At 35.2% G+C, this 12,768-nt stretch overlaps 1 protein-coding gene across 2 annotated transcripts in view; it reads left to right on the top strand.

Moving 5' to 3' along the window:
* The first annotated feature begins 226 nt into the window (after nt 1–226).
* Nucleotides 227–12,768, top strand: part of PAX9 (paired box 9) — a 34,406-nt gene continuing 21,864 nt past the window's right edge. For both annotated transcript variants that reach the window (XM_072115533.1, XM_072115534.1), the window contains exons 1-3: nt 227–395; nt 667–1,293; nt 7,982–8,118. In XM_072115533.1, coding sequence (XP_071971634.1) covers nt 392–395; nt 667–1,293; nt 7,982–8,118 — 768 coding nt within the window. In that variant the 5' untranslated portion in view covers nt 227–391. The remainder of the gene's footprint in view (nt 396–666; nt 1,294–7,981; nt 8,119–12,768) is intronic.

A 12,768-nucleotide genomic window follows, 5' to 3' on the forward strand; every position in this document is an offset into this window, starting at 1 on the left:
CCTGTAAAGGGTGCTTGGGACTTACCTCCTCTCAGAGGGTAAATATCATGTAAGCAGTAATCCAGGTGCAGGTCAGGGACTCAGCAGAGAGCAGGGATCCAGGCAGCAGGCGCCTGCCTGTCAGTGCAGAGCTCCAATAGCGTGGGGCATAGTCCCCAGCCTGCCCACCAGTAGGAGTGCCTAGCCCCAGTGACAGTGCAGCCCTGCCCTGCCCAGCCCACGTTGCTATTAGAGGGAAATACAGAACTTACACTGTTGCACCAAGAAAAGGAAGGGTCTTCTTATTCACCTATAATTCTTCATTCCTGCTCCATAGCAGAGCTGTGGATCTATCTGGCCTCCTCCTGACAGGTCATCCTGCTGGATACCAAGGGGATCCCTGACCTCAGCCATGGGTAAGTAGCTCAGATCCTAATGCACAGAGCTGTCAGGTCTTCCTCCTCTGCATGTTATCACCTGGCAGCAGGGTCAGGATCATTAGCAGAGGCAGAATACTGGAGGCTTCTTACACTTCATGTTGCATTGCAGTAAATAGTTGTCTCTTTTCCTGAAGATAAGACCTGGCAGTAACCCATTCACTGCCAGTAAGGTGAGTAAAAAAAAAGCTTTGCGAATTGTCATCCTATAACCAGAACTAATGCCGGGCTGGCATGCATCTGTCCACAGAACCTGCCTTTGGAGAAGTCAACCAGCTAGGAGGAGTGTTTGTGAATGGAAGACCTTTACCCAATGCCATCAGGCTGAGGATTGTGGAGCTGGCTCAGCTGGGGATCAGGCCTTGTGACATCTCAAGACAACTGAGGGTTTCCCATGGATGTGTCAGCAAGATATTGGCCAGATACAATGAGACTGGATCCATCCTTCCAGGAGCCATTGGGGGCAGCAAACCTCGAGTGACCACCCCAACTGTGGTGAAACACATCAGGACCTACAAGCAGAGGGACCCTGGGATCTTTGCCTGGGAGATCAGGGACCGGCTCCTGGCTGATGGGGTGTGTGACAAGTACAATGTGCCCTCAGTCAGTTCCATCAGTAGGATCCTCAGAAATAAGATTGGAAATCTGTCCCAGCAAAGTCACTATGACTCCCATAAACAGCACCACCATGCCACAGCAGCCTCAGCCCTGCAGTATAACCACATCTACTCCTACACCAACCCCATCACTGCAGGGGCCAAGGTGCCCACACCGCCTGGCATGCACTCCTTACCCAGCACCATGGCCATGCCCAGGACCTGGCCCTCATCACATTCTGTCACCGACATACTGGGGATTAGGTCTATCACAGATCAAGGTAAGCGACAAGGATATCGCCCGTATATTGTCACTAGGAGAGCCAAAAACCCTGAATATTTAGATAAATACACATAAGATAGATCAATACATAGATGATTAATAGACGCTTATGAGGTAAATAGATAATTTACAGATGAATAGATACTGTATATATATTGATAGATAGTTGTTAGATACCTAGTAATGAGGTAGAAAGAAATTGCATAGATCGATAGAAATTAGATAAATAATATTAAGAAGCAGATACAAATAGGTTACTGTGTCTTTTTATTTGCAATCACTTTTACCGCTAAATATTCCCACAGTCACAAACTTTATACATAATCGATCCGTGGGCATGTAAGAAATACATCTCATTTTTATTGTTTTCATTATATTTGATTTTATACATTAACTTGCAAAAATTACACATTTTAAAACATATAAGGAATGGACATGAAATAAATAAAATTATATTAAATAACACACTCATTAAATAATTTTAAATAATATACAGTATATAAGATTCCTAAAACCTAAAAAAGTTAGCAGTTTACAATACAAGCAATACAACAGACACAAGAAATAAAAAATGTAGACTAAAAGTACATACATATAAAATAAAGGTAGAAAATACGTAAAATTAAGAATATTAGAATTATATGATCTAATATATATATATATATATATATATATATATATATATATATATATATATATATATATATATATATCAGTGTCTATGAAATAACACCTATCCTCATATAGGTACATTACAGTCATAACATTTTAACATTAGAAAACATATTTATAAATATTTATGTATCTCATATCTATTTATCTGTAGGCACGTTAATCCTTCTGTCTACCGACAAATCTCAAATCTACCGACAAATCTATCTATCCAACCATCTCATACCTATCTATCTACCTATCCATTCATCCATCCAACCAACCATCTCATATTCATTCATCTATCTATCTATCTACCTATCTATCTATCCATCTAACCAACCATTCCATATCTATCTATATGTCTATCTAACCAACCAACCATCCCATCTATATCTATCTTTCTATCACACATATATATATTTTTACTATTATTAGAAGACATAATATTTGATGATTTCTGATGTCCAGGCCAACCCTTCTACTAGGAAGTTTCCCTGGGTAATGTCCCTTCCATAGACTTGTGGCATAGTGTGTGAGGACTGCTAGGAGCCCCTGTGTAGTGTAGCTTCTCCACCTAATACTTATAGACATGCTGAGAAAACTGTATATAAAGAAGTTCAGCTCTAATAGAGCTGAAGGGTGAAGAAGTGCAGCAGTCCCCAGCTTTTCACTTTCCTCTGTGTCATCAGCCCAGTGCCTGCTGGAAATTAGGGAAAAGTTTCACTTCTCTTAGTTTGTGCAATCAGACTAAATTTACCCAGACAGGAAGTTCAGATGTCAGATAATTGGTTTCATTCTGAGGCCCAGAGCACAACCTCTGGGCATGGTGTGTACAGGAGGAGAGCTCTGCCCTGCACCTAGAGACTCATTTTCTGCTTATTTCCCTGCACATGATGCCCTGTCTCCCATACACAGATGTATTGATGCCCCACTGACCCAGCTGAGGCCCAAACTGTCTGAGGTCCTATCCATGACCTAATGATACAAAGTGCTTTATCCACTTCCCTATAAAGAGCCAGAGACTGCTCTAGAAATATACACAGATAACCATTTCCTGAATTGGCCTAACATTGGAGAATTAGATTACAAATTGGGAATGTTTGTAGATCCCTCTAATGGTTTCCTCTCTTATTAACACCACATTGGCAGTCAGGCCTCCAAGGGAACTGTCTGGAGTTGTTCCTCTATGTCTCAGAATTTGGGGAAAAGATTCCTGAGCTGTGTACAAGGGGTCTGCTCAGTACAGCCCAGGCCATTAGCTTGTTCTTTGTGAGCAAATTGCTAATTTATTGGACAAGGCATTGCCCCTGACATGGGGACAGCTCTTTCTAGTGGGGAAAGTGTCAACTGGTTATTATTAGGGGAGAAGACTATTCATTTACACTTTATCCATACATAGCACAGACATCTGGATTGTATGTACATAAATTGGGGTAAGCGTTTTAAATGAGAGCAGGAAAATGCTAATATATATTGCAATATAATAAATTACAATTTAAATATCCAAGATATGTAGAAATTACACTATGAAGCAGTGTAACAAATATAACAAAATATTGTTCATCACAGGATACATGTAGAAGATACAATATAATAAAAAATAAGCAATATAGCAATAATAAAACAAATCACATTACATGTATGGAAAATGCAATTCAATAAATTACAGTAGATGTGAAGAAAATACACTATGATGAAATGTCATACATAGAGCAAGATATCATAAAGCCCACAATGCAATAGCAATGTAATCAATGTACCAATATATAAAACCTGGCATTACATACATGGAAAATCCAATGTAACAAATTATAATAGCTATATAGAAAATATATTAATGACATTTCATCATAGTGTAACAAGATATTATAAATTGTACTATAGATGTATAAAATACAATATGATAAAAATGTAGTAATGTATAAAAAAATGACACTACATTTATGGAAAATAAACAAATAATAAAAATGCAACCAATGAGCAAATTTATAAAATATCACATTGCAGATCTAGAAAAATACAATAAAAATGTAAATCAATGTGGCAATAAGTACATATGTTATTGATTCTCTATTATAATTAATATTTTGTTATAATTTTAGCATTTTGTATTAAGTATGATACACATTTAAATTTAAATGATTAATTAGAGGATACATTATGGAGATAAATTGCTGTAAAATATTCTGATAATTACTTGTATTGCAGCTGATGTTAGTATATCCTATAAAAATAAGTTAAAAAAAAAAGAATGATATTAATATAAAAATAATTATAATGATGTGTAAAGTACATTATAAAATAGTTTAGCAGTTACACCACCTACTTCTGTCATATCTCTTATAAGGGATGAATAATAATAAATGTATATAGATCAATGCAATTTACATAGGCAGGTGTTGTCTAATCCTTCCCTGCTATAAAATATGGATATAATGATATAGAGAGTGTAGATACACAATAGGGATGCAATGATATACAAGGTGTATGGTATACAGTAGGGATACAATGATATACGAGGTGTGGAGTATACAGTAGGGATACAAATATATACGAGGTGTGGAGTATACAGTAGTTATACAGTGATATACAAGGTGTGCAGTATACAGTAGTTATACAGTGATATACAAGGTGTGGAGTAGGGATACAATGATATACAAGGTGTGGAGTAGGGATACAATGATATACAAGGTGTGGAGTATACAGTAGGGATAGAATGATATACAAGGTGTGCAGTATACAGTAGTTATACAGTGATATACAAGGTGTGGAGTAGGGATACAATGATATACAAGGTGTATAGTATACAGTAGGGATACAATGATATACAAGGTGTATAGTATACAGTAGGGATACAATGATATACAAGGTGTGGAGTATATAGTAAGGATACAATGATATACAAGGTATAGATATACAGTAAGGATATAATTATATACAAGGTGTGGAATATACAGTAGGGATACAATGATATACAAGGTGTATAGTATACAGTAGGGATACAATGATATACAAGGTGTGGAGTATACAGTAGGGATACAGTAGGGATACAATGATATACAAGGTGTGGGGTATACAGTAATTATACAATGATATACAAGGTGTGCAGTATACAGTAGTTATACAGTGATATACAAGGTGTGCAGTATACAGTAGGGATACAATGATATACAAGGTGTATAGTATACAGTAGTTATACAGTGATATACAAGGTGTGCAGTATACAGTAGGGATACAATGATATGCAAGGTGTATAGTATACAGTAGTTATACAGTGATATACAAAGTGTGGAGTATACAGTAGTTATACAGTGATATACAAGGTGTATAGTATACAGTAGTTATACAGTGATATACAAGGTGTATAGTATACAGTAGTTATACAGTGATATACAAGGTGTGGAATATACAGTAGGGATACGATGATATACAAGGTGTATAGTATACAGTAGGGATACAATGATATACAAGGTGTATAGTATACAGTTGGGATACAGTGATATACAAGGTGTATAGTATACAGTAGTTATACAATGATATACAAGGTGTATAGTATACAGTTGGGATACAGTGATATACAAGGTGTGCAGTATACAGTTGGGATACAGTGATATACAAGGTGTGCAGTATACAGTAGTTATACAGTGATATACAAGGTATGGAATATACAGTAGGGATATAATGATATACAAGGTGTGCAGTATGCAGTTAGGATACAATGATATACAAAGTGTGGAGTATATAGTAAGGATACAATGATATACAAGGTGTGCAGTATACAATTGGGATACAGTTAAGATACAGTGATATACAAGGTGTGCAGTATGCAGTTAGGATACAATGATATACAAGGTATAGATATACAGTAAGGATATAATTATATACAAGGTGTGGAGTATACAGTAAGGATACAATGATAAACAAGGTATGGTGTATATAGTAAGGACATCAGGGATCCTGGGACACTTGTAGCTCTATATAATTGTCACAATACTTTTCCACACAACTTTTCCAGATCCTCCTCATGCAATGTCCGCAATGACAGATCTTCCAGCTCTGACTGCATTGTGAGAATAACTCTGGAAAGTTTTTTTCTCCTCACTGTAAAATAAACATTTCTGACAAATTCTGGAATGCTAAGTATTTTCCATATTTAATCCCTTCTTCAAACACAGGCCGCACTTTATTTCACCAAATTCTAGGGACTAGAGACTATTTTTCTTGTAGAAAAATCCTATTTTCTTCCAAGATGGGGATGGATGAATGGTTGTCTGTCACATGCAGGCAGTGAGGAATGAGCCCTGGGACTAATCACCAGAATCATTGCATGTTCCCTACATGACCACTACAGTTCCCTCTATTTGTCCTAAAATCCACAAAACAGCCACATTTCAATTTACACTGAAAACATAGATCCTTCCATTTTTATTTGCATCTATGAATTTCACACATTGGAGAGAGCAGACTGCAGGATACAGAAAGCCAAGATATACACTCACTAAGTGCTGCCCTCACCACAATATTATAATAACCTCATCTCAGGGGCTGTAATTATATGTGGGGAGAGAATGAGGGGCAAACATGCCAGGCCGACCTGATATAGAACAAGTACTAGAACTATAACACATAGATAGATCAATAGAGAAATATATAGATATGATTAATAACTCAATATATGCTCAATAGAGAGAGAGATATTAGATGGAAATTAGAAATATTAAATAATTAACCGAAAATATGATATGGAGATATTTAAAGATAACATAGAAAGATTTAGATAGATACAGTATAAAAGATAGACAGACAGAAAAATAGATATTACATAGATATTGATAGATAATATATGAATAGATTAACAGATATTAAATAGAACGATTATAGATTGAAACAGTATTATAGATAGATAGAAAGATAAACCGACAGAAAGATAGATATTAGATACATATTAATAGAAAATATGATATTAAATAGAAAGATTTTAGATAGATACAGTATTATATATAGATAGATAAACAGGCAGATAGACTAATAGATAGATAGATAGACAGATAGACAGATAGATAGATAGATAGATAGATAGATAGATAGATAGATAGATAGATAGACAGATAGACTGATAGATAGATAGATAGATAGATAGATAGATAGATAGAAGATATATAGATAGATAGATAGATAGATAGATAGATAGACAGACAGATAGACTAATAGATAGATAGATAGATAGATAGATAGATAGATAGATAGATAGATAGATAGATAGATAGATAGATAGATAGACAGACAGATAGGAACAATTCAACCATCTATCCGATGAATAAGAGAGTGATAGCCATAGGCAGACAAATAGATATCATACATAATACATAGATAAACATAGATAAATACTAGCTAGTTGAATTGCTGGATAGATACATGAAAAGGGGACAGATTCAGGAGCTATAGTTTTAAAAATTTACGTTTTGGGAGATGAAAGATGAATAGATAGGAGTTATATACTTATATACAGATGGGAGATAGAAGCTACATGGAACTGAGATAGATATGATAAATGTGAAAGAAATAGAAAAATAACTGGGTTGTATGCTTGGACATAAATATGACGTTGCAAAAATCTATTTAGAAAATGTGCTTTCTAATTAATTAATTAATTAATTAATTGCATTAGTAAATGTCCTAATCGCTGGTGTGACTCGAAACAAATCTAATCTAATCTTCTCTATCCATTTTTCCAAACTATTTTCATATGCCCTGTATAGTACTATATTATAGTACTGTATTAGTGACTGTATATATCCTGCACTATGACTATGAGGACCTATGTGCACACATGTAGCAGTGCTGACAGAGTTTGCTTTTGGCGCAGTGTTATTTAAAATCCGGATGTGTGATCAGTGAATGTGAGTGTTTGCTATATTATTTATCTATAATATATATGCACATATATAGACCCACAAATATATTTAACATAGTGTGAAAGAGGATTGTAATTTAAATGGAATAACACTGACTGATCCCCCCTATACTTGCAGTCAGTGACACCTCACCCTACCATAGTCCAAAAGTGGAGGAGTGGAGCAGCCTGAGCAGGAATGGCTTCCAGTCTACACAGCACATGATCAATGGACTGGACAAAGGCTCCATAGACCAGGAGGTCAAGTACAGCCAAGTAAGTGCACACAACACCTGATATATATATATATATATATATATATATATATATATATATATATATATATATATATACAATGAGCTGATTATATCTGTGGTCTTGGTATATTCTAGTTCCTTTTTTTTGCTAGGACTTTTTATATGAAGTGCTTTGTATTGTAGTATTTCTTAGTTGGTGAATAAGGAGACGATGTATATAGTATACCTGATTATTTAATTATTATTTCTAATGATTTGTATTATTGTTATGATTTTACATTTTGTATTATTGTTACTTTACATTCAGAAGATCGATGTTTGAGTTTGATTCTTGTAGATCAGCCCAGATAATGTAATTTCTGGCTGTGAATGCAATTGTGACAAGATTGTAATTTATGTATAATTATGTCATATACTGTATATATATATATATATATATATATATATATATATATATATATATATATATATACAGTATATGACATAATTATACATAAATATCTGCCTCTCTCTCTCTCTCTCTCTCTCTCTCTCTCTCTCTCTCTCTCTATATATATATATATATATATGTGCAGAAAACAACTATATACACTAGTATTTTCTTAATGATTATACAAATAACTTTCATATTAGTGTATAATAACCTGCTATAAGGGGACAAGCTGTAGGAGCTCCTCACATAGTGTATGTCAGGCTCATTCACAGTGTCTTGCTCTCCCATAGACCCTACTGCAGACTATTCCTCCAGGAGAGATCTGTCTGACTGGCTGAATATTATCCTTTTGTATATATTCTGCAGAAGATACAATAACACATTGTTGAATTCTAGGAATGGTTAACATTTTTCGTTAATTAAAACCAAATTTTGCTATAATGTAATGGAGCTAGAGAAAAACCATAGACTATGACATGACTGAGAGACTGCATTTATCCCACAAAGGTGAAGCCTGAGTGCATGGAGACCTAGTCATAAGTGTCATAAGTATGTCATTAGCTACATAGGGGACGCATCATAGAATAGGGACCCATCATAACTGATAAGTTACATTGTATAGAAATAGTCAAAAGGCAGGCAGGACAGGGGGTAGAGATGAATAAACTAGGGTTCTTCTAGATCTTTACTTATATTTACAATATGCAGGCTGCAACATGTAGTAGTTTCTGATGTAAAATAACACATGATGTAATATGAGACAGAATATAATGTGGATATAGAAGTTTATCTTTAAGACTATAAAATCTCTCTCTCCTCAGTAGTTTTTGACTAGTTTGTGAATGTATAATATATATATAATCTTTAATTTAGTTATGTCTATACTATATGTATAGTATATTGTATTGTTTACATACATATGAGGAAACTATCAAAGGAGTTATCCCTTGAACACAGCTTATTGTTTTTCATATCTATCTATCTATCTATCTATCTATCTATATATATGGTATATATACACACACATATTTCTTTTTCCAACTGTAATATGTATCTTCTATTTCCATCTCTCACCCATATCTAACACTTATTTACCTTTCATAGCTGTATAGCTGTATAGCTGTATAGGTACATCTACACATATCTATAGTAATGGCACAATTTATTGTTCTGAGAATCCCTTTAGATATATATATATTTATATGTAAATATTTATATGCACTGTAAATATAGTATGTATCTGTCCTTTAAACATGGCTTTAAGGTGCCTCTGTATATTGAAACACCTGGAATCTGTCTTTACTTTTCACTGAAATAAAAACCAATAAAGTTAAATAAAATCCCCTTAAAGATTTTGGCTTCAGATTGATCCACATTGATGCCATATGGTTCACCACTTAAAGGAAAACTCTACATATGGACATTTTCCCTGTTAACTTTCCAAATGCTTTCTTTTACGCATATAGGACTTATAGGAAGCCCTGTAATCTATATTCTCCTTTATGAGAGGTGCATTGTGGGAGCTCAGATGGTAGTTACACAGCCAGAGCTCCAGGTATGATGGCAGTGTTGATATAATGTTGACTGTTTCTAAGGGCAACAAGTAGAAGTTTGAAAACAGAGGTGGGAAAAGGTCTACAAAGCAGAGTTCAGTTTTATATGGTGAATTTCATATTAACACATTGGAAGCGTTGTACAAAAATGATTAGAAAATGGAAAAACTGATCCTTAACTGTAATACAGAAAGCTTAGTCCAAAAACATTGTACATCTGGTCAGTGCACACAGGTAATGCATCATCTCCTAATTATAACACATTACCCTTATGTGGCTGATCAGGCGGTAAGCACTTCTTAGGCCGAGGTCACACCAGTGTTCAAACCTCCGTTAACAAAGGTACAAAGAACGTATGTTTAACGTATCAATAAAAATACCATTGACATCAATGTAAATTTTATGTCATCCGTTATGGTCAGTTTTGTTATGGATCCGTTATCCATGTTTTTTTTTTCATACGGAGGTAAAGTCCTGCAGTTTCCGTCATTTTTCAGTCCAAAAAAAAGCATGGATAACGGATCCCTGCCAAAACGGAACGTAATGGACGACATAAAGTTTACATTGTTGTCAATGGGATTTTTAGTCAATACATTAAACCTCCGTTCTTTACTTTTCTTAACGGAGGTTGAACGTTGATGTTACCTTAGCCTAAAAAGTGCTTACCACCTGATCAGCCGTATAAGGGTAATGTGTTATAATTATATTACCTGTGTGCACTGACCAGATGTCCAATGTTTTTGGAGTAAGCTTTTTGTATTACAGTTAAGGATCAGTTTTTCCATTTTCTAATCATTTTTATAATGATCCCAAAGTGTTAATAACGTTAAAATAACGGAGTTAAGTAACGGAGGTTTGAACAGTAGTGTGAAATGAGCCGTACATGGATTGATAAAGATCTTATGGAATGTCGAGCAATCCCCACAATTCCATCCCAATTTCACCCAGAAAAAGTGGTTGTTCCTTTTCTGCCCACAACAGAAATTAGGTAATTTTATAAGACCTTAAATGGATTGTAGTAAATTATAAACTTAACTCTACTCTACTTCTGTATGTTGAATACATAGGCTTAGTTACACGTAAAGAGTTTACTTATAGTATCAGTCCTAGATTCAAGGAGTAATATGGTCACAACTTGTTTTACGCTAAAGGAAAGGGGAAAACATGAGAATCATTGGGCTCCCAGCAATCACTAAAATGGCAAAGGGGTCTATTGTACCACCAAATGAATTTAGCATCAGGGCGGAATCCTCAGCTAATTCAGGCAGTTCTATAGAACTCCATAGTCAATGGAGAGATAGTGTGTATACTCAACCTTCTGCTCACTTCAATTGCATACAATAAATCCCTGTTCTCATGATCTATCCTTTTAAATTATTCCACCAAGTTGATGAAAGTCCCAGTGAACACTAGAACAAGACAGGGGTCCATTGTACCCGCAAATGAAAATAGCAGCAGGACGGAACATAGATCCATAGACCATGAATGGAGAGACAGTGTGTGTGCTTGACTGCCGTCCGCCTTTGTTTGGCATACAGTGGACTATACAACTGGAATACCTCTTTAATAATGTCTTCAATATCTGAAGTCTATCCCTATAAATAAATCCATCAGGTTGCTGAGTTTTTATATGACTTGTAGCAATTGCTGATTCATTGGGATGAGAAGTGGCGTTTGGATCACAGTAGGGATCTGTAATCTAATAGTATGATTGTTGTCAACCGTAGAATGAAAAATACTTGTCTTTATTCATTTCCCCTATTCTGCAGTGATCTTGTATAGATAGTAGTTTGTATAATGTCCCAGTATCTGCATATCTTCCGCATCTTACCATACATAGTACACAAGACTTTGCATTCATGGTTTTTCTATAGTTGAGTTTTTGAGTTGCTTTGCGGTTTGTCATTATGTTTTGCACTACAATTGTCAGTTTGTTCTGTGTGCGTTTGCATCCACAGTTTCCCCCTTCTGTACTTCAATTAAGAAATTTTATTGTTTAAAAAAAAACATGTTTTTGCCCGTTTGGAGCATGTAGCATATTGACTGCAGTGTTTTTCGATCCGGTGATTTGGTGGGGTTAGCACTCCTGGATTTATTATGCATGTTTTAGATTTCTTATGGTTGCTTAGAATAGATGAAAGTGTGAACAGACCAGTCTGTATTACGTCTTATTTTCTTTACAAATGATAGTCGTTTTTTGTTATCCTGTGGAAGTTTGTGCTAAAATTCCGAGGGTGCAGATCTGTGGTTTGTGTTATTTATGTGGGTGCCCTATATATGACTGTAGGGAAGATGGGCACCACACATGCAGATTCTAGCCCTGGGCATTCCCATCAGGAGTGGCTCTGGACTGCCAATGACATCTGAAGCCAACCTCTCAGGGGTATATCCTCCTAATAAAGATGATGGAAGAAAAATCATATTGGCCTGAAACCCCCAAATGAACAATGAACAGAAATTAGGTAATTTTATAAGACCTTAAATGGATTGTAGTAAATTATAAACTTAACTCTACTCTACTTCTGTATGTTGAATACATAGGCTTAGTTACACGTAAAGAGTTTACTTATAGTATCAGTCCTAGATTCAAGGAGTAATATGGTCACAACTTGTTTTACGCTAAAGGAAAGGGGAAAACATGAGAATCATTGGGCTCCCAGCAATCACTAAAATGGCAAAGGGG

The sequence above is a fragment of the Engystomops pustulosus genome, chromosome 7 (assembly GCF_040894005.1).
Source record: "Engystomops pustulosus chromosome 7, aEngPut4.maternal, whole genome shotgun sequence".
In the NCBI taxonomy this organism is placed as follows: Eukaryota; Metazoa; Chordata; class Amphibia; order Anura; family Leptodactylidae; genus Engystomops; species Engystomops pustulosus.